This window comes from Capra hircus, chromosome 10 (genome assembly GCF_001704415.2).
Source record: "Capra hircus breed San Clemente chromosome 10, ASM170441v1, whole genome shotgun sequence".
In the NCBI taxonomy this organism is placed as follows: Eukaryota; Metazoa; Chordata; class Mammalia; order Artiodactyla; family Bovidae; genus Capra; species Capra hircus.
The window spans coordinates 98790498-98817987 of record NC_030817.1 but is presented as its reverse complement, the minus strand read 5'-3'; the positions used below and the strand labels follow the sequence as shown (position 1 = coordinate 98817987).

The window sequence follows — 27490 nt, the reverse complement described above, 5'->3', positions numbered from 1 at the left end:
TCTCTGTTGGGGATCTATAATTTCTATGATTTTTTAAAAAAATGAAAATCAGCTATAAATGTCAACATTTCAAAATGATTTGCTCTTTTTATTTACAGGAACTGTGTTTACATACCAAGCTGTTAGCCCCAGTTAATTGTGCTATTGCTGATTTCCTTATGAAAGCTCCTGAACCTCCACCAGCTTTAATTGTAAGAAATGCTGTACAAATGCTTAAGGTTGGTATCTTTATAGACTTTCTTACCTGGCTATTTTACTTGAAATTTAAACCAGTTGATAATATGTCTTAACTAATTTTGTACCTAAAAAAATTATCTTAATAATCATGTATTTTGAATAATTCTTTAGTGGTAATTAAAGTAAAACAGTAGGTATAGTTCATTTTTACATGATATATTTGAAGCAGAATTTTTTTTATGAGATGTAATAGCAAAAGAAAATTTATGTTCTTGTATCTTGCTTATGGATTTTTAAGTATAGGGTTTGATTAAACAGTTTTGATCATGTCAAGTTCTATTTTATATCCTTTTATTTAGACAATAGATGCAATGGATGCATGGGAAGATCTCACTGAACTTGGATATCATTTGGCTGACTTGCCAGTAGAGCCACATCTTGGTAAAATGGTCCTGTGTGCTGTTGTTTTGAAGTGTCTGGATCCCATCCTTACCATTGCCTGCACACTAGCTTATCGAGATCCTTTCGTCCTGCCAACTCAGGCCTCTCAGAAACGTGCAGCTATGCTTTGTAGGAAACGTTTCACTGCAGGAACTTTCAGTGACCACATGGCACTTCTCAGAGCATTCCAGGTAATATTGTTGTCATTTTATTTTTGAAATGTTGCTAAACACATTTCTAGAGTAAGTGTAACAAATTTAAAACAATAGATATGGTTCCATTAATTTTATTTCATTATAAAGTCACATTTTATTAATAGCTCAGAAGAATATCTTCCTACTACTAATATGTTAAAATTATATTTTTTTCTAGTTTCTTTCATTTTCTCAACTTTCTCCTTGTGGAAATATGTGTGTGTGTGTATATATATATATATATTTTACTTTTATGTATATTTATTTTTTATAAGCTCAAATTCCTTATCTTTAATCATATCTTATTCAGAAATGCTGTAAAATTTTAGTTAAGAAACAACTATGTTATTCCAAGTGTATAGAACAAAACTTAGAAGAAAATTATTTTGAATTTAACATCTATTTATTGATTTATTTAGAGTATATCTCTTTCTTGTGTACTTAGGACAGTATACTAAGAATTTAATTTTATAAAGCAAAATCCAAAAATCACTTACAAATTTTAAGATAATGTGAGAAATTGAGGAAAGTGATAAATGGGAAAGAAAGGATAAGAATAGTGAGCCTGAGTAAAGGAAATGATATTGCAATTTAAAAAATAATTGTAAGCTTTTTTGTGGGCATTATTGAACAGAAGTTGATGCATTGTTATTAATTGGGTATATTAGATACTGTATATTATAATACTAAGTGATAATATTGTAACCGGAGGAAGATTTGGAGTAGAATTCCTATCTAGTCTGTTTTTTCCCCAGCTTTTCAGTTATATTCTGAAGCAAGAGAACTCATTTTCAAAGAGAAGCTTTACTGTACTACATATAGGTAATTTCTAGGAATCTCACTTTCCGTTCTCACACAGAGTAGGAAGTTGATATAAGGTTATTTTTAGAGGCCTGGAGTGACAGGATTCTTAGATATAATGGTATTATGATGGCTTATTTGGAGATTTCTCATACTTTAGTGGAGGAAAATTAGCAGGCACATCTATAAAGGTGAATATTTTTACATAGCGAGGTATTTAGGTTACCTGATACTTCATTCTCGTTGGGACTTTATAAACTCAGTGGCTTTTATAGCATTGTAGCATTTGAGTATAAATTATCTAATGATAATTCTATTTGATTATAAAGTCTTAGATTTTATTTTTAAATTATTTATTCTTAAAAAATTAGATATAATTGAGATATAACATTATATTAGCTTTAGGTGTAGAGCCTAATGACAGTATTTGTATATATTGTGAAATGATCACCACAATAAGTCTAGTTAAGATCCATCACTATGTTGTTGTTGTTCATTTGCTAAGTTGTGTCTGACTGTGATTCCATGAACTGCAGCATACCAGGACTCTCTGTCCTTCACTGTCTCCTGGAGTTTGCTCATACTCATGTCGATGGAGTCAGTGATGCCATCCAACCATCTCATCCTCTGTTACCCCTTCTTCTCTTGCCCTCAATCTTTCCCAGCATCAGGGTCTTTTCTAGAGTCAGCTCTTCGCATCAGGTGCCAAAGTATTGGCGCTTCAGCTTCCACATCAGACCTTCCAATGAACACCCGGGACTGATCTCCTTTAGGACTGACTGGTTGGATTTCCTTGCAGTCCAAGGGACTCTCAGGAGTCTTCTCCAACACCACAGTTCAAAAGCATCAATTCTTCAGCGCTCAGCCTTCTTTATAGTCCAAATCTCACATCCACACATGACTACTAGAAAAACCATAGCTTTGAGTAGATGGACCTTTGTTGGTAAAGTTATGTCTCTTCTTTTTCAAACATTGTCTAGGTTTGTCATAGCTGTTCTTCCAAGGAGCAAGCATCTTTTAATTTTGTGGCTGCAGTCACCATCCACAGTGATTTTGGAGCCCAAGAAAATGAAATCTGACACTCTTTCCCCATCTGTTCTCCATGAAGTGATAGGACCGGGTGCCATTATCTTTGTTTTTTGAATATTGAGTTTTAAGCCAGCTTTTTCCTTTTACCTTCATCAAGAGGCTCTTTAGTTCCTCTTCACTTTCTGCCATTAAAGTGGTATCATCTGCATATCTGAGGTTGTTGGTATATCTCGCAGCAGTCTTGATTCCAGCTTGTGCTTCATCCAGCCCAGCATTTCAAATGATGTCCTCTGCATACAAGTTAAATAAGCAGGGTGACAGTATACAGTCTTCTGCCCAGTTTTGAACCAGTCAGTTGTTCCTTGTCCAGTTCTAACTGTTGCTTCTTGATCTGCATACAGGTTTCTCAGGAGGCAGGTAATGGGGTCTTGTATTTCCATCTCAGAAAGAATATTCCATAGTTTGTTGTGATCCATACAAAGGTTTTACCATAGTCAATGAAGCAGAAGTAGATGTTTTATGGGAATTCGCTTGCTTTTTCTATGATCCAGTGTATGTTGGCAATTTGATTTCTGGTTCCTTTGCCTTTTCTAAATCCAGTTTGTACCTCTGGAAGTTCTTATTTCACGTACTGCTGAAGCCTAGCTTGAAGGATTTTGAGAATTACCTTGCTGGCATGTGAAATTAGTGCAGTTGTTCAGTAATTTAAACATTCTTTGGCATTGCCTTTCTTTGGGATTGGAATGAAAACTGACCTTTTCCAGTCCTGTGGCCACTGCTTAGTTATCCAAATTTGCTGACATAATGAGTGCAGCACTTTCATAGCATCATCTTTGAGGATTTGAAATAGCTCAGCTGGAATTCCATCACCTCCCCTAGCTTTGTTCATAGTAATGCTTCCTAAGGCCACTTGACTTCACAGTCTAGGATGTCTGGCTCTAGGTGAGTGACCACACCACTGTGGTTATTGCATCATTAAGAGCTTTATTATACAGTTCTTCTGTATATTCTTGTCACCTTTTCTTAATCTCTTCTGCTTCTGTTAGGTCCTTGCCGTTTTTGTCCTTTATTGTGCCTATCTTTGCATGAAATGTTCCCTTGATATCTCCAATTTTCTTCAAGAGATTTCAAGTCTTTCCCATTCTGTTGTTTTCCTTTATTTCTTTGCATTGTTCCTTTAAGAAGGCTTTCTTGTCTTTCCTTGCTAAAAATTTTTTTCTTGTGATAAGAACTTTTAAGATCTACTCTCTATTCTGTTAACTAAAATGGTGATCATTTCACAATATATACACGTGTTGAATTGTGCACCTAAAGCTAATGTTGTAAGTCAGTTATGTCTCAATAGGAAAAGTTACTATTGGGGACTTCTTGGTGATCCAGTGGTTAAGACTCTGTACTTCTAGTGCAGGAGATGCAAGTTTGACCCCTCATCAGGGAACTGAGACCCTACATGCTGTGTGGTGCAGCCATAAAACAAAAATTACTCTCAGATGAACATTTACAAAACAGAAATAGAGTCACAGATGTTGAAAACAAGCTTATGGTTACCGAAGGGAAAAGGAGGAGGGAGGGATAAATTGAGAGATTGAGATTGACATGTATACACTACCATAAATAAAATAGATAGCTACTGAGAGCTTACTGTGCAGCATGGCAAACTCTACTCAGTACTCTGTAATGACCTATAGGGGAAAAGAATCTAAGGAAGAGTGGATCAGTTCAGTTCGGTCGCTCAGTCATGTCCAACTCTGTGACCCCGTGAATCGCAGCATGCCAGGCCTCCGTGTCCATCACCAACTCCCGGAGTTCACTCAGATTCACGTCCATCAAGTCAGTGATGCCATCCAGCCATCTCTTCCTCTGTCGTCCCCTTCTCCTCCAGCCCCCAATCCCTCCCAGCATCAAAGTCTTTTCCAATGAGTCATCTCTTCTCACGAGGTGGCCAAAGTACTGGAGTTTCAGCTTCAGCATCATTCCTTCCAAAGAAGTCCCAGGGCTGATCTCCTTCAGAATGGACTGGTTGGATTTCCTTGCAGTTCAAGGGACTCTCAAGAGTCTTCTCCAACACCACAGTTCAAAAGCATCAATTCTTTGGCGCTCAGCCCTCTTCACAGTCCAACTCTCACATCCATACATGACCACAGGAAAAACCATAGCCTTGACTAGACGGACCTTAGTCGGCAAAGTAATGTCTCTGCTTTTGAATATGCTATCTAGGTTGATCATAACTTTCCTTCCAAGGAGTAAGCATCTTTAAATTTCATGGCTGCAGTCACCATCTGCAGTGATTTTGGAGCCTAAAAAAATAAAGTCTGACACTGTTTCCACTGTTTCCCCATCTATTTGCCATGAAGTGATGGGACCAGATGCCATGATCTTTGTTTTCTGAATGTTGAGCTTTAAGCTAACTTTTTCACTCTCCTCTTTCACTTTCATCAAGAGGCTTTTTAGCTTCTCTTCACTTTCTGCCATAAGGGTGGTGTCATTTGCGTATCTGAGGTTATTGATATTTCTCCCGGCAATCTTGATTCCAGCTTGTGTTTCTTCCAGTCCAGCATTTCTCATGATGTACTCTGCATATAAGTTAAATAAGCAGGGTGACAATATATAGCCTTGATGTACTCCTTTTCCTATTTGGAACCAGTCTGTTGTTCCATGTCCAGTTCTAACTGTTGCAGCATACAGATTTCTCAAGAGTCAGGTCAGGTGGTCTGGTATTCCCATCTCTCTCAGAATTTTCCACAGTTTATTGTGATCCTTACAGTCAAAGGCTTTGGTATAGTCAATAAAGCAGAAATAGATGTTTTTCTGGAACTCTCTTGCTTTTTCCATGATCCAGTGGATGTTGGCAATTTGATGTTGGCCTTTTCTAAAACCAGCTTGAACATCTGGAAGTTCACGGTTCACGTATTGCTGAAGCCTGGCTTAGAGAATTTTGAGCATTACTTTACTGGCATGTGAGATGAGTGCAATTGTGCGGTAGTTTGAGCATTCTTTGGCATTGCCTTTCTTTGGGATTGGAATGAAAACTGACCTTTTCCAGTCCGGTGGCCACTGCTGAGTTTTCCAAATTTGCTGGCATATTGAGTGCAGCACTTTCATAGCATCATCTTTCAGGATTTGAAATAGCTGAACTGGAATTCCATCACCTCTGCTAGCTTTGTTCGTGGTGATGCTTTGTAAGGCCCACTTGACTTGAGTGGATATATGTATGCATATAACTGGTTCACTTTGCTGTGCAGAGAAACTAACACAAATTGTAAATCAACTATATTCCAATAAAAATTACTTAAAAAATAAATGTTCATGTCAAAAATGAAAAAAATTACTCTCAGAAACTTTACAATATACCATCCAGTGTTATACATCCCCAGGACTTATTTATTTTATAACTTTAAGTCTGTACCTTTTAATCCCCTTTGCTTGTTTCACCTACTCTCCACTCCCTTAAACTCCCCTCTCTTGCAGTCATCAATCTGTTCTTTATGTTTATGTTTTTGTTTGCTTGTCTCCTTTATTTGTAAGAGAATTAGAAAAAGAAGAATTGACTTTGAATGGTTATAATGATTTTCAGTTACTTTGCTTCCTAACTGAGAAGTGATGTGTCTTTTGTGTAATTTTATTTTTATAGGCATGGCAGAAAGCTCGAAGTGATGGGTGGGAGCGAGCCTTTTGTGAAAAGAATTTTCTTTCACAAGCTACCATGGAAATAATCATAGGCATGAGAACTCAGTTGCTTGGTCAACTTAGAGCATCAGGTAAAGTTTTCCTCCAAAGAACCTATTTCAGCTACTGGGAGTACCCTGCCTATGCCTTATAGTACTTCTTATGTTAACTAATGCCATCTTGCATTATCTTTATAACAGTAGCATGTTGTATATCTTTTGTTCATGAACTGCTTTGTATTAACTTTGTAGACTTCTGCATGATATTAACTTTTGTTTGTTGATTTAAAAAATGATAATGTAGAAGCTGTGGGTGATGAATGATTTTATAATGTTGGCAATAAAAAATTTATAATATATTTTTTGGGAAAATAGATTTAGGTATGGTACTTGTTATATTTTATTGCTATTAATAAATAGTTTTATGGAAGAAAAATTGCTAAAAATTAAGTAGATTGATATGAATGCTGTCCTTTATATTTTTGGAGCATAAAACAACTAGTAAGCACATGAAGGCACTTGATTTTTAAGAGAATGCCAATTTTGCTATATCATTTTAGAATTGTTTCTTTGAATTTCTTTTTGAGTGACATTTTATCTTGAGGAAATAGAAGAAAAGTACCTGAGCCTGTATTCCTAGAATAGCTCAAGGGCCAAAGTGATATAAGGCATGAACCAGAGGATTTAGAGTTGTTTCAAATATGGGGAGATATGAAGGACTATTGAAATTCAAGCAAGAATACTTTATGTTTATTTGACTTTACTTCCAGGATTAGTGTCTGTCACAACCAACATATTAATACCATTCAGCGGACTATTTTAGGTTTTTAGGTATGAATTTAGGATGTATCTGATAGCTGTTTACGGAGAACTTTATTGCAAGAGTGTGTTTTTTGTGTTTTTTTTTTAAGTCCACAACTTCCCAGTGTATCTATCTACTGCTTACTTTAGTCTAAGTAAACCTAAACTTTCTTAGAACATTGCTTCTATATGTTAAAACTTTTCAGAAGAAATTTTATGAATTATTGTGAAATTTGAATCATTAAACTTGTGTCTGTTATACATTATTTTTTTTGTGTAAACCACAAATTTAAAAGTATATCTTGTGAAGTAGAAAAAGTTGGTGTGGTTTCTTTCGTCTTTCTAGGTTTTGTGAGAGCAAGAGGTGGTGGTGACATTCGAGATGTTAACACAAATTCTGAGAATTGGGCCGTTGTTAAAGCTGCGTTGGTTGCAGGCATGTATCCTCATTTAGTTCATGTGGACAGAGAGAATGTAGTATTGGCAGGGCCAAAGGAGAAAAAAGTACGGTTTCATCCCACTTCAGTTCTCAGTCAGCCTCAATATAAAAAGGTAAAACTTTTTGAATGTTTTTTGGCCTTGAGGTAAAACTTGTCTCGTTTAAGTAGTTGAAAATCAATGAAAAATGTTCCCAATACCAACATGCTTTGCAAAATTAATTAGTTATAAATGTACAGTTCAACACTGGAACAAAATTTTGATAGAATCGAAAGAAGTAATGTGTTAAGTATTAAGGGACTTTTGTGCAAACTACGTGAACAATGATTTGCTTTAATTCTTGTTTGAGTAGTAATATATGCATCATCTATTTTGCTGAGGGACTTTGTACAGTTACCGATAAGTGATAAATTCAGTTAACAGTTTTAAAATTTATTTTCCTAATAGATTCCTCCAGCAAACGGTCAAACTGCAGCAATCCAGGCACTGCCCACAGATTGGCTTATTTATGATGAAATGACTAGAGCTCATAGGATAGCTAATATTAGATGCTGTTCAGCAGTGACGCCTGTCACTGTGTTGGTATTTTGTGGACCAGCTAGGTTGGCAAGTAATGCTCTTCAGGAACCTTCATCTTTTCGTGGTAAATATATTATGATGGAAATACAAATCTATTTGAGAGAAAAATCTGTTTTTTTCTTCTTATTAAACCAAACAAAATTTGAAATTATAGAAATTTTTGTGGTAGTAGTTCCCTTTTGATGTATTACGACTAATTTAAAAATATTAAAATATACCACTATTCTTGAAATTGATTTCTAAGGTAGCTTGATATTGATTTGTGCATTTTTGATTAATCTTGCTGATAGGAAGTTTAGTTTTTTCTTCCACTTGAATTTAAATGATAGTTTAACATAAATAAAGGTAATTGTTTAAAGGAAATGTTACCCATAATCCTACTACCTTTATGCAGATACTTTTTAATATTTAATATTTGAGAAAAAGATTTGAGAAATTCTGATATTTAGAATTTGAGTAGAGAAATAAAGAATGGCCAGTTTTAATTTGTGACCTGCTGTGTTTAGAGAACTCTCCACACAAATTGTTAGTATATCAGCAAGATTTGTGTAAATGCAGAGTATCTGTATTGGCTTACATTTTTTGCTGTGATGTTAGATAGTAAAAGTGAATTTCTTTTCCTTTCCATACGTGTTTGAACAGCGGATGGTATTCCTAATGACAGTAGTGATAGTGAAATGGAAGACAGGACTACTGCTAATTTGGCAACTTTAAAACTTGATGAGTGGCTCAGTTTCAAACTAGAGCCAGAGGTAAGTTGCTTTCTAGCAGTGTGATAGATTTTTTTCATTCAGTTGTATGAACTATACATGGTGTGATGAAAATTATCTCTTTAAAATTGAGCCCTTGGTGTGAGAGAATAGAATACGAATATGTTTGTGCATATAAGAAAATACTGAGTGCTGGGTACACAAGAAATTCTTTTATTTTATATAACTCTGTGTAAAGGGAAAGATATTAGGTCATTTTGTTTTCTCTTTACATGTATCTCTCAAGTAGAAAAGATGAATGTTTGTTATCAAATTAAAATTTTTCTTGACAAAGCCTTCCCTTGATTCTATGTTTACTTTTAAAGATCATTTTATATCCTTTTGGAGGACAATACAAACTGTCAAAAGTTGATAGTGGCTGGAGCTTACTTTCTTACATGCGTTCCTTGATCACTTCAACCTGCTGCAGTCTCGTTTCCATTCCCATCCATTTTTCCCTTCTCTGAAACTGTACTTGCCGTGGTCGATGCTGTCTCCTCCATGTTGTCAAAGCCAGACTGCTGTTCTCGATAAATGTGGCCTATCTCTCATAGTTAACACTATTGCCCATACCCTTCCCCATTTTCCTTCCTCACCCCTGTCCAACTTTTTGTCACTAGTTTCTATACTACTACTCTTCCCTGATTCTTCTTCCATCTAGCGAGGCTGTTCCTTCTTAGGTTCTTTCATGTACTCTTTTGTATGTGCTTCTACCCTAAATGTTGGATGTTCACCAGTAGTATGTTCTTTACTCTTTACGCTGTCTCTGCACAGTTTCTAGGGACCTTACCTCTGTGTGTAGATTTAGTAATCATTCATACGCTGATAACTTCCAGGCATATCTTACCTGTATCTCTAGCTTAGGATTTTCTCTGTATGAATTCAGCTGCTTTCTGGACATCATCATTTGGCAGTAAAATAAAGTATGAATGAAATTTAATGTATTTTTCCTTTATTTACCCTGCTGTTACTTTTCCAATATTAATCACACTTTACCACACATTGTTTTTCTTTCTCTCTCATTGGACTGTGTAACTTGATTTTGTGTCTCTAGTGCCTCAAAATGGTAAAGAAATTTTATTTTTTTCATGCAACAAAATGAATGAAATTGATAATAAAATGTGAAATGTGTTCTTTGGAAACAATTTCAGACTGAAAAATAATTGTCTTGCAATTGTGGTACATATTTTGCTGTTACCGATTTGAACTGAGGGCTTCCCTGATAGCTCAGTTGGTAAAGAATCTGCCTGCAATGCAGGAGACCCCGGTTCGATTCCTGTGTTAGGAAGATCCACTGGAGAAGGGATAGGCTACCCACTCCAGTATTCTTGGGCTTCCCTTGTGGCTCAGCTGGTAAAGAATCTGCCTGCAATGCAGGAGACCTGGGTTTGATCCCTGGGTTGGGAAGACCCCCTGGAGAAGGGAAAGGCTACCCACTTCAGTATTCTGGCCTGGAGAATTCCATGGACTGTATGACTGTATAGTCTGTGGGATCGCAAAGAGTTGGACACGACTGAGCGACTTTTACTTTCACTTTCATTTGAACTGAAAAAAAGCTATTTTATTACAGGCAGCCAGTTTATTGCTGCAACTTAGACAGAAGTGGCACAGCTTATTTTTACGTCGAATGAGAGCTCCATCCAAACCTTGGTCTCAAGTTGATGAAGCTACTATAAGAGCAATTATAGCTGTTTTAAGCACTGAAGAACAATCTGCAGGTTTACAACAGCCATCTGGGATTGGCCAAAGGCCAAGACCTATGTCTTCAGAAGAACTTCCTTTGGCATCATCTTGGAGGTCAAATAATAGTAGAAAAAGTTCAGCAGATACTGAATTTTCTGATGAGTCTACTACTGCAGAAAGGTAAATTTATAGCATTTTATTAAGATGAGATATTTTCTCTGGGAAATAGTTATTTATCATAGAATCACATGCTTTTATAATATTTAAAAATTACTTTCTTATAATCTGAGATATGCAAAAAGGTTACAATAAAATGGGAAGAATTTATTACTTTTAAAACATAATTCTTTTAAGTGTTAGATAATACAAAGAACTTCAAGCTCCTGGGGTCTTGAATTATTTAAAAAGGAATTTTTATTTTTTTGTCAGGAAAAGCTCGAAATGTTTAATTTTCAGAATTTACAAATTTAGGGTCTATGAAAAAGATAACAGCATTTTTTATTGTGCATTTTAGTTCATATATGTCAAGTCATATCTTTCCTAGATAACCTCACAGCAAAAAGTGTTGGCTATGGCCATTTAGAACTGTCTCCTTCCAAGTCTTACCTAGGTATTAATAAAACTGATTGGTTTTTGTACAGAAACGTACTTTATTCATTTGTTCATACAGGGACATATTAAATGCTTAGTGTTCTTGGTGTGAGGTATATAGCAATTTATAACGAATAAAACTCTTCAGAAAGGTTACATTTTGTTGAAGAGAGGAATACATATATTAAAAAAGTAAATTTACTGTCTTGGCAAAATTTCTTACAATTTAGCTAAATTCTTTTATCCTTTCTATCATTTGGCAATTAGATGTGAATTTTTTATCATATGATTATTGAGAGCTCTTATATTGAATCATTTTTCCAAAATGTATTTGGTAATGTAGTATTTATAGTGAATGGTTGGCCATGATTTAGAAATATTTCTGGTTGTAAAAATGTTTGTTAGAACCCAATTTGTATTTCTTTATATCAGTTAAAAATTTTTTTTTTACCTTGGTAGAATGGATAACAGAGACAACGTTCTTGCCTGGAATGCTAGTTTGAACAGTATAGTAGATATTATCTTTGTGCTAAGAATATTATTTCATTGTTAAAAATTGAAAATAGAAATAATGGAGGCATAAAAGATATGTGATGCTTATTGTTTTTCAAGGTTCAGATGGAATATTTAGTACCTACCATCTTTTGATCAGATTTTACTTATTTGAATGAAGCGTAAAGGCATGTTATCAGTTAAGATTTCAGTAAAAAGCAATAATACATGCTGGATTCCAAGTTTTTCATATACAACATTTTAGGAATAATTCAGCCAATTGCTTATAATAATGTGTGTCCCTAAACCATTTTCTCTTATGTAGATACTGCCAAGCAAAAAATAAAATAGTAAAAAATTCATTTTCTACTTAGATACTCCTCTTTTTAAAAAGATTTTTTGAAAAATTTCCTTGAATAAGAGTGATTTCGAATACATGAATACATTTGCATAGAAATTATGTGGTAGACTTATTTATAGACTCCTCTGTAAAAAAAAATATATATATATGTATATATTCAGAGGGACTGTTTATACACACATGTGTTTTTATACATATACATACATACTATACACATGCATTTATGAGGAAAATTTTCCTATTTTCTTTATAAAAGTAATATATACTTGTTTAATAAAAATTAGAAATACAGGAGAAAATCATAATTATAATAAAGTATAATAATAGTTATGCTTTAGAAACTGATTATCTTATAAATTCATTTTTTCTCCTGTGATACCAGTATCTGCCATTTTCCTTTCCTTATAGGTTGTAGCTTTGCTTTCTTTATTCTCTTATCTGTTGAACAGTGAGATAAAGAATTTCATATACTTTTAGACTTTGTAGTTTTAATAGACAAGGCCTGGAACTGATATAGCTTGGTGAGGAATAGATTAAGGACTCTTCTGAAGGTGTATTTTTGAATGGTGAATAATCTTTCTTTATAATCTTTCTGGAATTGCTTCTTGAAGAAAAGGTATTCATAGTATTTCTAGTTAGAGTTTTCACGCTAGGATGGCAAAATATAGATCAGTTAATTTCTTTTAATAGAAACATTTTATTAGTTATTTTTAAAAGTTTAAGAAACTATTAAAACATGGAAAAATGCCCATATCCCAAGTTAAAATTAAACCAATGTTTTTACATTGTCATTTTTTACATAATAATTTGCTTACAAAGAATAAACATCTTTTCTATAAGAAAAATGAGATATAACTGAGTTATCAGAATTCTTTGTTTGTCTTAAATGAAATTGTGGGTGGAAAGGTTTATACAAATGCTTTGTTTCTACATGCATGAAATTTGAGGGGGAGCCAAAATTTGGGGAAGAAGAGAGAAAAGCTAGAATAGAGCACAGAATCAAAGATCAAATTGGAAACTGCAAAAATGGGCATTTAGTTCTATTGGAAGCATCAGTTTTATTTTAATAAGATATTACCCTTAATTAAGTTCTGTTACCTAGTTTTCAGGTAAATAATCTGCTAGGGTAAGAATGATGGAATTTTAGAGGTATAACTTGATAATTCATTGAACTTCAATTCCTAAAGACAAAAGCCCTGAAAAGTTGTTTTTTTATATTTATCAAGTTCTTAATAATTATTCACATGTTTATTCATTATATATTTTTGTTAGCATTTTTAGGCTTTAGCTATTTTATTTCATTTGTGAAAGAAATATTGAATCCAAGATATTTATTGAAAGAGAAGCAAAATGTGGGGATAAGCTATTTTAACTTATTTTGAAGGCAGAGTAATTATAATTGCAAGGCTCAGTGGAAGTTTATGAAATGTTATGACTTATTCTTTTTATGTTTTGTTTATATATTATATGTAAACACAGCAAAGTAAATGATTGTTGTTTAGTCTCCCATTTGTGTCCAACTTTTTGTGACCCCGTGGACTGCAATATTCCATGCCTCTCTGTCGCCCACCATCTCCTGAAGTTTGCCCAAGTTCATGTCCATTGCATTGGTGATGCCATCCAGCCATCTTATCCTCTGACGATTTTCACTTAATTTGCTGTATCTACCCAATTATTTTTTTCTTGCTTCCTTTCTTTTTTTGTTCACATATTTCAGAATCAGTCTCTCACATCATGTCATTTTACTCCTCTGTATTTAGATTTGAATCTCTTAAAAAATAAAGGCATTTTTCCTACACAATCAAAATCCAATAATCAGTCCCAATAAAATAATCATTTCCCCAATTCTCAAACTATATTTATTTGAAACAGCGTTCAGGGAGGACTCACTCATGCACTGTATTAGGGTGTCTTGTTTCTTGAATCTCTTGTGATCTAGAGCAGTTAGTTCCTTTGTTGACTTTTCTTAGGAAACTAGGTCAGTGGTATTATGACATGTACCACATTCTGGATATGTCTCTTTTTATTGCTATACCCTGCGTATTTCATGGATGTGGTTAGCTCTCAAAGCTTGATTAGATCCAGTATTTTGGCAAGAACATTTTTTTTTCTTTTGGCAAGAATATTTATAGGTAATGCTGTGAACTTTATATTATACTGCTTTAGGAATTACTTAATGTCTTCTTTGTTTTTTAATGTCTGGTTTTCCACTGAGATGTACACTTTTAAAAAAATTATAAAATTCTTGACTGCCATTTTTGCTGCATTTATTCATAGAATTTTAAAACAGAAGAATCTTAGCGTTTATCTAGTTTAATCCCTTTATTTAACAGCTAAAGGATATTAAACCTCAGATAAATCAAAAGACTTGCCCAGGATCACCTACCTCATTAGTTGTAAATTTAGTTCTGTCTGAAAATCTTCTCTCCTGACTCTAGTCCAGTATTATTTCCATTTTGCCATGCTGTAATTTTTAGTATGCTTTTGAAATCTGTTTGGTTTTAAGATAAATGCAAATGGAAGAGAGGTGGAGTAGGTGATTTTCTAGTAACAGCCATTAGCATAGATGTATTTAAATAATTTTAAAATGTTAAAAGACATTAGGCATCAATATATGACATTATAATTGTTTAGGATTTCTTATAGACTGTCATAAAAGAGGTTAGGAGTTTTGTTAGGGAAATAATACTTTGGTATCTAAATTAAAATTTTTTATAGGTTGTTTTTAATATATTTTTGTATTGTTTTTAAAAAATGCTATCTTTGTAAGTGTACCCTAATAGTACAACCCTTTCTTCTAAATGTAATAGAAGAATGAAATTGCCTTTTAAAATACAATTCCATAAATCACAGAATCATTGAACTTTGGTTTGAAATGGAGTCTGCTTGGATCTTATGTGTAACTGATCTTTGCTTCCTCCTTTTCACTCAAGAGTACTGATGAAATCTCCAGCTCCAACACTACACCAACCTCAGAAGTATAAAGATAGAGGAATTTTGCATCCTAAACGAAGCACTGAGGACCGGTCAGATCAATCTTCTGTGAAATCTACAGACAGCAGTAATTATCCAAGTCCTTGTGCTAGTCCTTCTCCTCCATCCTCAGGAAAGGTAGAGTATCAGGGACTTGTAGCACATCTGGTGTTACATATTTAACAAAATTATAAATAATTCTGCTTTTAAATCACTAATCCTGGCCTCTGTTCTAGTTACAAATAAACGTTTGCAAACAGTAAATTTTTTAGTTTCTCCTACTTGCCAGGTATTTTTGGTCGGTATGATCCGGGAAAGTTTTCATTCTGTAGACCATTCCCTGATGGCATGTGGCTAAGCAGTTCATGATTCCCTTTCTGTATCTTTAGAACCTTTCTTTTGTTAAATACAAATGACAAAAGGAATTTCTTAAATTAATTTTGATTCATACTTTAAGAATTCAAAACAATGATTTCTTTCATTCTTAATTGATTTCTTCAATTCAGTGGTTATATTAAAAATACAACACTAGATGGGGTTAGGAAGATAAGGAAATGTTGATAAAGAATTGAGAACTATGTATCTTTTAAAAAGTTTGTGATATGAATGATTTCAACTATTTAGAACAATTTTAATTTAATACCTGAATAAGTATTTGGTTAGTGTTTTTTAGCTATGTGATGTAGTTCTGGTGAAAATGTCTGCTAAAATACTATTGTTATATAAGAGGAAAAGAAATGTTTTTGCAGATTTATATTCTTTGGCTTTAAGAGTATTTTTGTTTTTAATTTTAAGTGCCTTTTTTAAGGCATAATTTACATGATAAAATTCACCAATTTAAAATACAGTATTGTAAAGTAAAATAAAGTAAAATTTAAAAAAAAACTATATAAATTAAAAAAAAATAAAGTTCAATTCAGTGAATTTTGACAAGTGTATGCAATCATGAACTGTACAATAGTCTCATGTAGAGCAGTCCTATTACCCTCAGATTCTGGTAACCACTCAACTGCTCTTTGTTCTTAACGTTTTGCCTTTTTTTGGAACTTCCTGTAAATGAAATGTATATAACTTTTTGTGACTGGCTTATTTGACTTTTGAAATTGATTTGTAAATTATTGAGTTTATTATATTATTAGTTATATATAAAACATAATATTAATATAAAATATATATTATTACATAATATATATTATAATAATATAACATATAATATAGTCATATAGGTATTATGTTACTATAATATTAATATTATAAAGTATTTAATTTATATTAAATTATATTTGATATTAACCATACATGTTATATAAAATTATATATAATTAATATTTAATTTAATTATTAAATTATATTAATATTTTACACCATTGTAGATATAAAATATTAATATAATATCATATATTAATATAATATATAATATATTATCATATGATATATTGTAATTACATTGATTATATGGTATATAATATATTATAATATAAATATAAATATATAGAAATATATTTTATATAATATGTAATATATAATATAAAATAAAGTATATATATAAATAAGTGATAATATATAAATATATATTATATAATATATAATACAATATATCATATTAGTAATATTATATTAATTATGCAAATGGAAGATAATATAAGTGGAAGATTAATATAATTATATATATTAGTTATATATTTTATTATTTTATGATTATTATATTATTAGTTTATTACTTGTTATTGCTGGATAGTAAGTATCCCATTGTGTGGATATATTAAACTATTCAGTTCAGTTCAGTTGCTCAGTCATGTCTGACTCTTTGTGACCCCATGGACTGCAGCACACCAGGCCTCCCTGTCCATCACCAACTCCTGGAGTTTACCCAAACTCATGTCCCCTGAGTTGATGCTATCCAACCATCTGATCCTCTGTTGTCCCCTTCTCCTCCTGCCCTCAATCTTTCCCAGCATCAGGGTCTTTTCAAATGAGTCAGTTCTTCACATCAGGTGGCCAAAGTATTGGAGTTTCAGTTTCAGCATCAGTCTTTCCAGTGAACACCCAGGACTGATCTCCTTTAAGATGGACTGGTTGGATCTCCTTGCAGTCCAAGGGACTCTCAAGAGTCTTCTCCAACTTCACAGTTCAAAAGCATCAATTCTTCAGTGCTTAGCTTCCTTCATAGTCCAACTCTCACATCCATATATGACTACTGGAAAAACCACAGTCTTGACTAGACGGACCTTTGTTGGCAAAATAATGTTTCTGCTTTTTAATATGCTGTCTAAGTTGGTCATAAATTTTTTTCCAAGGAACAGACATCTTTTAATTTCATACCTGCAGTCACCATCTGCAGTGATTTTGGAGCCCCCCAAAATAAAGTCTGTCACTGTTTCTATTGTTTCCCCATCAATTTACCATGAAACCGGATGCCATGATCTTAGTTTTCTGAGTGTTGAGTTTTAAGCCAACTTTTCACTCTCCTCTTTTGTTTTTATCAAGAGGCTCTTAAGTTCTTCGCTTTGTACCAAAAGGGTGGTGTCATCTGCATATCTGAGGTTATTGATATTTCTCCTGGCAATCTTGATTCCAGATATATCACAGTATGTTTATCTATTCACCATTAATGGACTTTTGGATTGTTTCTACTTTTTGACTATTATGAATAATATTCAGGTACAAATCTTTATGTACAGATATGTTTTCTGATCTTGGGTACATACTCATGAGTATGTTTGTTGGGTTGTGTGGTAAGTGTAACTTTACAAGAAACTACTCAACTGTTTTCCAAAATAGCTGTACTTTTCTCTGTCCCCTTCAATAATCTATGAGGATTCCATTTGCTCAATATTCTTAACAGTGCTTGACATTACTAGACTCTTAATTTTAGCTATATAGGTGTATAGTGATGCTCCATTGTAGTCTTAACTTGCATTTTCCCAATGATTAAGTATTATATTGACCATCATTTCACATGCTTCTTTCCATTTCTGAATCTTTGGTGAAAATCTGTTCAAGTTTTTGTTTAACTTTTTAAAATTGTTTATTGGTTGTCTTTTTTTATTTAGTTGTTAAGAGTTCTCTATACAAGTTTTAATTATCTGTGTTGTAAACACTTTTTTCACTAGTCTGTGCTTGCATTTACATTTTATTAATGGTGTCTTTTTTGTCCTCATGTAACCATCACTTTATTTATTTAAGAATGTTTTTAACTTGTTTTAGTTTTTAATTTTTTATTGAGGTATACTTGATTTACAATATCATATTAGTTTTAGGTGTACAACATGATTCAGTATTTTTATGGATCATACTCCATTTAAAATTGTTACAAAATAATGGTTATATTTTCCTGTTCTATTGTGTCCTTGTTACTTATTTATTTTTAATTTTTATTTTATATTATAGTTGGTTTACAATATTGTGTTAGTTTCAGGTGTACATCAAAGTGATTCAATTATCTTTTAAAGAAAAATGCTTTTAATTTTGATGGAAGTCTATTTATTTTTTCTATTTCATCTGTATTTTCTATTACAGTTCATATTTTTGTGTCCTAAGAAGCCCTTGCCTAATCAAAGATTCCAGAGATTTTCTGCTGTGCTTTCTTCTAGAGATTTTATAGTTGGAACTCTTTGCATGCTATACCTCACTTGGGCATGATGTATTACCCTTTTAAAATATTGCTGGATTTGATTTTGTTCCATCAAAAATTTTATTAAATGAGGGATCTTTGTTTATGAGGAATGTTATTCTAGAGAGTAACATCTAGTTATCTTTGTATGATTTTGGTATCAGGGTTGTGTGGTTATTTTATGGTTAGTAGGGAAGTGGTCCTTTAACTTCAATTTTTTGAAAGAGATGTATAGGCTTAATAGTATTTCTTCCTTAAGTGCTTGATGGAATTCACTACTTAAGTCATTTTTACCTTATCCTAATTATTGGGGTCTTTTAATGGACTGGGACCTGGCGGTCCGGAGGTAACAATAAGAAAAGTGAAAGAGAGAAAGAGGCTGATACTCCCTGGTTTCCGCAGAGTCCTTGACACAGGACTTGCGTCTCTCACAAAGGCACAGGGCGACCTCTCGAGGGGGACGTGAAGGCACAGGGTGCCTTCTCGAGAGAGTCTTAGAAGACCAGGAAGGAGAGTGAGCAAGATGGGTTTCTGTTCTCCAGAGAATTAGCCGAGGAGAGAGAAAGACAGAAAGAAAGACAGACAGACACAGAGACCCAAGCTCTGATGGAGCAAAGGTGCTTTATTAGCAGAAAGGCAGGCTTATATATCTTTAGTAAGATAATTACTCAGCTATTACACAGGATGAAATTTTATCAATAGCCACAATATGGATAGTCTAATACATACAAGGTCTCAGACGCTGAAAAGAGTCCCTGCCTGTCTCATCCCATGACCTGAGTCCTAAGAACTGCATGCAGCTTTACTCATTCTTGGAATAGGAACTGATAAGGAAGAGAGAATCCTTCAGAAATAGAAAACAGCATGCAGGAATCCTCCTGTTAAATGTTCCCTAACACCTAATGTATCTTGAATTAGTATTATGCCCTTTCAGTTATAGTTTGAGAACCTTGCAACAGTATGCTTATATTACCCTTCAGTCCTTTGTTGATATTGGTTTCTTACATTTTATTTCTACATGTTACAAATGTCAGAATATATTAGTTTTTATTTTACACAGTCAATTACCTTTTATCAAAAGTCAAGAAAATGTCTTTTATATTTACTCAATGTCTACCATTTCCTGTGCTTTTTATTTTGTGTTGACATGAATTTCTATCTTGGATCATATACTTCTGTCTGAAAACCTCTTTTAACATTTCTTTAGGTACAGATCTGTGGGAAATGAATTATTTTAGCTTTTATATAAAAATTTTTTCACTTTTGTTTTTGAAAGATATTTTTACTGTGTATATAATTCTAGGTTGACAGATGATTTTCTTTCATTACTATAATACTATCATATAGGCTTCCCTGATAGCTCAGTTGGTAAAGAATCTGCCTGCAATGCAGGAGACCTGCTTTGATTTCTGGATCAGGAAGATCCACTGGAGAAGGGATCAGCTACCCACTCCAGTATTCTTGGGCTTCCCTTGTGGCTCAGCTGATAAAGAATCCGCCTGCAATGCGGGAGACCTGGGTTCAATCCCTGGGTTGGAAAGATCCCCTGGAGAAGGGAAAGGTTACCCGCTCCAGCATGGGGTTGCAAAGAGTTGGACAGGATTAAGTGACTTTCACTTTCACATTAGTAGTTTACATAGTTTCTGATGGGACATCTACTGTCATTCTTATCTTTCTTTTTCCATATATAATTTGTCTTTTTCTGCCTAGCTGCTTTTAAGACTTTCTTTTTATCACTGGTTTTTTGACAATTTGATTTTTATATGACTTGGTCTGGTCCTCTTTATATTTCTTCCTTAATCTGTGTATGTATAGTTGCCATTGATTTTGGGAAATTTAACACCATGTATTTTTTTATATCTCACCTCTTCCCCACTTCTTTTCTAGAATTCTAGATATACAAATGTAAGACTATTAGATGTTGTTCCACAGGTCACTGATACTCTCTTCATTTTTTTCAGTTCTTTTTGTCTCTTTGCTTCATTTGAGATTGGTTCCATTGCTGCCTCTTTAAGTTCATTGATTTTTTGTTTGTAGTGTCTAATCTGATGTGCATTCTTTCTAGTGTATTTTTGCTTCAAATACTTTATTTTCATCCCCAGACCTTCCTTGAGTCTCTAAAAAAATACCTTCTATTTCCCCTCTCATCATATTTATGTTTCGTCTACCTTCTTAAACATAGTGCCATGTATTGAGAATAGCTTCTTTAAATTCTTATCTCCTAATTTCATCATCTGTCATATCTCAGTTTGTTCCTGTTGATTAATTTTTTTCCTGTTTGTGGTCATAGTCCTGTTTGTTTGCATTCCTTAAAATTTTGTTTGGGTGTGAGATTTTTGTTTTATTCATTTAAATAGTGTTAGACATTGTTCTGATACACAGTTAGGTTAGTTACAATCAGTGTAATCCTTCCAGGACTTACTTTTAAGCTGTGTTACGGTGGGTCTGGGCACAGGGCAGTTTTTATTCTGGTCCTAATTGATTTCCAGTACTAAGGTATGATTTCCATTGACTGATGTGCTAGATATTACACGTTCTTTCCATTCTGCCCGGGAAAAAGAAGAAATATTCCCAACCATGTGTGAGCTCTAAGAACTCTTTTTCTTCGAATTTTTCCTTGCCTCAGTTCATCGTTTCTTACTATGTTCAGGTCTTTACTTAGCCAGAACCTTGTGAGGACTTTTTCTGTAGTCCCCTGTTCTCTTCCTATGCAGCTCCCTTCTATCTGGTACACTGCCATGCAAAATCTAGTTAATGTGGCCTCTCAACTGCAAGTTCAGTGAGACCATTGGATTCTGTTTGTTTCCCTTCCTGCATTGTCACCTGGAAATTGTATCCAGGCAGTAAGCTGGAGCAGTTTCTGTTTTGTTTTCAGTCTTTGCAAGTTTATTAAGATATTTTCTGAAAGTACATTTGGAGTATAAATCAGAGTTGACTATTCTGAATGCTCTGAAAATCAGTACTTGGTTTTGGTTCTTTGACCTCACTTTGATTGAGCCTTGAGTAAGTTTTCAGCCATGATAGAGCTACCTATATTTGTTGCGTATTTGGTAAAATATGTTGGTTTATATATCTATAAGATGTTATTTAATTGAGCCTATTGATTTTGAAAGGTCAAGTTTCACTTCCAGAATTTATCCATTCTTTTTTAAAATTTAAATTTATTTATTTTAATTGGAGGCTGATTACTTTACAATATTGTATTGGTTTTGCCATACATCAACATGAATCTGCCACGGGTATACACGTGTTCCCAATCCAGAACCCCCCTCCCACCTCTCTTCCCATACCATCCCTCTGGGTCATCCCAGTACACCAGCCCCAAGCATCCTGTATCCTGCATTGAACCTAGACTGGCGATTCGTTTCTTATATGGTATTATACATGTTTCGATGCCATTCTCCCAAATCATCCCACCCTCTCCCTCTCCCACCGAGTCCAAAAGACTGTTCTATACATCTGTGTCTCTTTTGCTGTCTCGCATACAGGGTTATCGTTACCATCTTTCTAAATTCCATATATATGTGTTAGTATACTGTATTGGTGTTTTTCTTTCTGGCTTACTTCACTCTGCATAATCGGCTCCAGTTTCATCCACCTCATTAGAACTGATTCAAATGTATTCTTTTTAATGGCTGAGTAATACTCCATTGTGTATATGTACCACAGCTTTCTTATCCATTCATCTGCTGATGGACATCTAGGTTGCTTCCATGTCCTGGCTATTATAAACAGTGCTGTGATGAACATTGGGGTACATGTGTCTCTTTCAATTCTTGTTTCTTCAGTGTGTATGCCCAGGAGTGGGATTGCTGGGTCATAAGGCAGTCCTATTTCCAGTTTTTTAAGGAATCTCCACACTGTTCTCCATAGTGGCTGTACTAGTTTGCATTCCCACCAATAGTGTAAGAGGGTTCCCTTTTCTCCACATCCTCTCCAGCATTTATTGCTTGTAGAGTTTTGGATCACAGCCATTCTGACTGGTGTGAAATGGTACCTCATTGTGGTTTTGACGTGCATTTCTCTGATAATGAGTGATGTTGAGTATCTTTTCATGTGTTTGTTAGCCATCCGTATGTCTTCTTTGGAGAAATGTCTATTTAGTTCTTTGGCTCATTTTTTGATTGGGTCGTTTATTTTTCTGGAATTAAGCTGCAGGAGTTGCTTGTATATTTTTAAGATTAGTTGTTTGTCAGTTGCTTCATTTGCTATTATTTTCTCCCATTCTGAAGGCTGTCTTTTCACCTTGCTTATAGTTTCCTTTGTTGTGCAAAAGCTTTTAATTTTAATTAGGTCCCATTTGTTTATTTTTGCTTTTATTTCCAGTATTCTGGGAGGTGGATCATAGAGGATCCTGCTGTGATTTATGTCAGAGAGTGTTTAATATCCATTCTTTTTTAGGGCTCAAAGTCTCCTTCACCAAAACCAAACATGCCTATTCGATACTTCATAATGAAGAGTAGCAATCTGAGAAACCTTGAAATTTCTCAACAGAAGGGTATCTGGTCTACAACTCCTAGTAATGAGCGGAAGCTAAATCGAGCCTTTTGGGAAAGCAGCGTGGTGTACTTGGTATTTTCTGTTCAAGGATCTGGGCATTTCCAGGTGAGCCATCCTGAAACAGTAAAAGGGCATTATTCTGGCTGTAGATTAGATCAGTTAAATCATAGAAGTTAAAAAGAAGCTGGGTTTTTATTGCATTGGAGTGTAAGAATGCACTATGCTTGACTGAGGATAAGGAATATATTGCACCTCTTCAAAGGAATGATATATAGGGATCCCTTTGTTTTTGCCTTGTTTTCCCAGAGTCTCTCTAGACAAAAATTTTTTCCTCCTGAGGACAACTTAAGATTTCTGGTGGATTAAAAGTAATGAGAAGTGTGACTTTTTGATAAAATGTTTATTTAAATAGTGCCAAAGAGATTAGTCTGACCATCAAGAAACTGTGTTTCTTAACTCAGTTTAACTGTGTTCCTTGACTTGATATATATCTGAATTTATAAAATAATGAATTTATTATTTGATATAGTTACCATTTTTTGAACTAAAAACCTAGAAGTTACATAGTATTCATATGGTAATGGAATAAATGTGGGTTTAGAACTATGATACATTATTTAGAAAATATGTGTTTGTATTTAAAATTACATTAGAAAGCTGAAATCGGTCTTTCCTCTAAAATTTTCTAGTTCATCTTTTTATAAGAAATGCTTAATGAGTAGCTTTCTGGAATTTTGTTAGATATCTATTATTTTTATATTACATTGTTACCTTAAAAGTACAAAACCTCAGGGCTTTCTCATTTATCCCTCATTTTACTCACAGGGATTTTCTAGAATGTCTTCTGAGATAGGAAGAGAGAAGAGTCAGGATTGGGGCTCAGCTGGACTAGGAGGAGTGTTTAAGGTGGAGTGGATACGGAAAGAAAGTCTTCCCTTTCAGTTTGCACACCATTTGCTCAATCCTTGGAATGACAACAAGAAAGTCCAGATAAGCAGAGATGGGCAGGTATACGATGGCATTTAATATTTTTCTTCCACTGTTTGTTTTGTTTGGCTGTTATTCAGTGATTTGTTTGAGGAACAAATGCAAGAATACAAATTGTATATTCCATGTATACATGGGAAGATAATGGTTCAAATTTGTAGAAGAGTTAGTTAAAAACCTACTTGCAAATGTGCCTGACAGAGCTCTTTTTTTTTTTTTAACATTTTGTAAACCTGACTTTGCTCTGTCATTGTATATATAATCTTTCATGTCAGTTCTTAGAGGTTCCTATTGTCAACCTAACTTGATATGATCAAAACCTAGTATAATTCTGAAGTAATTTCAATAAAGTCTAAGGATAAGAACAGTATCTAAGTTCTTTATGGATATAACTAATGATATAAATAGCAATTTTATATTTTTGTGGCTTGTTTTATTTCTTTTATGCTTTGTTTTCATGATAACTGCTGATAGGCATTTTAAACTAGTTAAGGTGATGGGAATTAACATATATATTGATGACTGTGCTAGCTTCTTTATATGAGGTAGTTCAATTCTTAAGCCTAAAATAAGTTATTGACCAAGTTTTTTGTAGGAAAAAATAGATTCAGAGAATCTATTTAGAGAGTTATCTAGTCTTGCTAAGGCTACATCTAATACTTCATCTGAACAAGTGTGACTATTGAAATAACCACATGAAAACTGTTAAGGTCCTTTTTAAGTGCACATGATGTTACAAGAGGACAATAAATGACATTCTTTTCAATTATGTAAGAATATTTTAATTTTTATTTGATAATTTTGAAATAAATTTCATTCCTTAAGTATATTATATAGTATCTAAGATGATTTCTTGAGGGAAAAAACACAAACATCTAATATGCTAAGTATTAACATAAACCTTTGGAAGTACAAAAGCTGAGTACTTTTGCTAGATCTTCATGAAAAGCATTAGAGCAGTGAAAGCATAACACATGATTTAGTAGAAATATGAAGTTTGATTGTCTTACATTTTTATCAGTATAGATTTCAATCTAGTTGTTTTTATGTTTATTGTGACTTTTGGTTTCTCTAGGAACTAGAACCTCAGGTTGGTGAACAGTTGCTCCAGTTATGGGAACGCCTTCCATTGGGAGAAAAAACCGCAACTGATTAATATTCAGGTTATACCATACTTAACTTTGAGTACAGGCATTATTTGTTATCATTAAGGAAATCTTTCAGATTATTTATATTTTCTTTTCTTCTTCTTTTTTTGTTTTTAACCCTTCCAGAACTCTTAGCTTCAGAAGAACATCATGCCTCCTTATAACCATTGAATGCACTGACGTTCAAAAACTGAGATGGGGTTGTGTTATGAATGAGCTTTTCTGGTTGAAAGTGTTGCTTGAGGACTACCATCTTCGTATAAAAGAGAATAGGATAATTTAATTTTTATTGTGATCATAGGGAATGATTGTATGTTTGTTAATATGTTTATAATTGAATGAAATAGTTGTTTCTTTAACACAGCAGCAGTTAACATATTTAATTTGAAGTTAACATTTGTTTGAAACACTGACTTAGATCTCTAATTGGTGATTTATTTTAATGCAAGATAAATTGTTTACTTTTAAAAAAGGTCTGATTTTATCGGTCCACCTGAGCACCATTATAGAAGAGTCAATTCTAAAGATTTATCGTTAAAAACAAGCAAAGAAAAGCAAATGACCAAAATCTAAAAATGTCCCTTTAAAAAAGTGTGTGCTAATTAAGGACTATTCATTCTGCCATTTTTAACCTGAAGTACATTAAGGAAAAAAAAAAAAGAAGAAGAAGAAAGAATCTTCTTTTTCCGCAACTATGTGAAACACAGTAAAAACTGAAGAAAGGCAGAATTCCTTCCCGACTTGAATCAGATCAGATTAAGCGCTTAATCGAAGTGCTACCTCTATTAACCTGATGTGTCCAAACCATCCTTTCTCCTACATGACAATCTTCACTTATCTCTGATACAAAAACAGTGATTATGAACTCTTCATTTTGGCTAGAGAAACTTTATTTAGACAAGTTAAAAATTTAAGCAAGTTATACAAGTTGGAAAAAAAATGCTTGTAACAGTTAATGGTAACTTGGTTTCTGTATGTTTTCCAAACTGAAGCTCCCAAACAACACACATTTTCTAGTACTTTTTATCCTACTTATGTTTCCAGGTAAGATTTCTCTCTCACTCCTTTTTTTTTTTGTGTGTGTTTGTGGTTTAATAAACGGAGAGTAACTCTTTGTAAACCCATGTTAGTGCCAACTCTTGCATTTCTTTGCCATATCAGAATTATTTGGTTTGATCTCTTTACCACAGTTGTCTATAAAATTTCCTTAGAGGCTTTCTGAAGGGAAATGGAAGTTCAAGGAGAAATGAAAGAAATGTCTTGGTTACTGAGTTTTAAGTGAACAGGGTTGATAGCACTTCTCATGATGCATTAGGGTCATTGATATGTAACAAAAAACCAACATATATCTAATTTAAACACAAAAAGAGTAAGTGCTCCGCTTCTTTATTTAAGAATAAAGAAGTGAAAAGTCATTCATCAGCATAAAATCTCGGGCCCTCTTCTCTACTTTCTCTGGGAAAGCATTGTATGTTGGTGCATTAGTTTAAAATGCCGGCTGTAACTTTTGCCTGTACTTGTAGTTACTGGGATTTTGTTTGTTTTATACTTTGAAACATACCTGTAAATTGAGCCTGTGTGAATTATGTTCTACTATATGTATATTACAGTTCTTTTCCTATTAGAGAAAGTTGTGGTTTTCTGATAATGTATACATTTATTTAGGTATATATTTAGCAGTTCACAGTATTCTAATCTGGAAGTAAGAATGTCTAAAAAATAGAACTTGTTTCAATTTCCACCTGTTTTCTAATATCTATCCCTGTATGTAAATAATGAGTTTGTTGATATTTAAGATGAACACAATTTGAATGTAATTAAAATGCTGTTTTTTTGAGAGAGATGAACTTTAAATATACTTATTAAATGAAATTCTGTTAAATCATTTAGATTTTGTTATTTCAGACATTATCAATGATCAACAATTATCCCTTGAGATATTAATGAATTTCATACACTTTGAAGAACACTAAATTGCAGTAGAAGGTGATAGCCTCATATCAGTACCTTTCCCTAGAAAAAATTACCTTATTATGATAGGGGCATGAGAAAAATCCCAAGACAGGTTTTAACATAAAATCTTCTGATTATTAATAGGATATGTAGCTGTCCACCTTCTGTTTTCAAGACAATGCATTATGTGCTGTGCCATTGTATCCAGCCTCACTCTACCAATTACAGCAAAGATAAACAATAAGGAAAGGATAGTCTCAGTTGAGTACTTCAAGGAAAGACATGTTCATTTAAGAATTTGTTCTCAGAGACTCA

The 27490-nt window shown here is 33.5% G+C and overlaps 1 protein-coding gene across 1 annotated transcript in view; it reads left to right on the top strand.

The window, feature by feature from the left end:
• YTHDC2 (YTH domain containing 2) overlaps window positions 1–27104 on the top strand; it is a 71012-nt gene extending 43908 nt beyond the window's left edge. Inside the window, exons 19-30 of the mRNA XM_018053734.1 lie at window positions 99–218; window positions 537–809; window positions 6274–6400; window positions 7455–7660; window positions 7994–8189; window positions 8768–8877; window positions 10445–10737; window positions 14935–15112; window positions 22989–23192; window positions 23913–24095; window positions 25150–25237; window positions 25349–27104. Coding sequence (XP_017909223.1) covers window positions 99–218; window positions 537–809; window positions 6274–6400; window positions 7455–7660; window positions 7994–8189; window positions 8768–8877; window positions 10445–10737; window positions 14935–15112; window positions 22989–23192; window positions 23913–24095; window positions 25150–25230 — 1971 coding nt within the window. The 3' untranslated portion in view covers window positions 25231–25237; window positions 25349–27104. The remainder of the gene's footprint in view (window positions 1–98; window positions 219–536; window positions 810–6273; window positions 6401–7454; window positions 7661–7993; window positions 8190–8767; window positions 8878–10444; window positions 10738–14934; window positions 15113–22988; window positions 23193–23912; window positions 24096–25149; window positions 25238–25348) is intronic.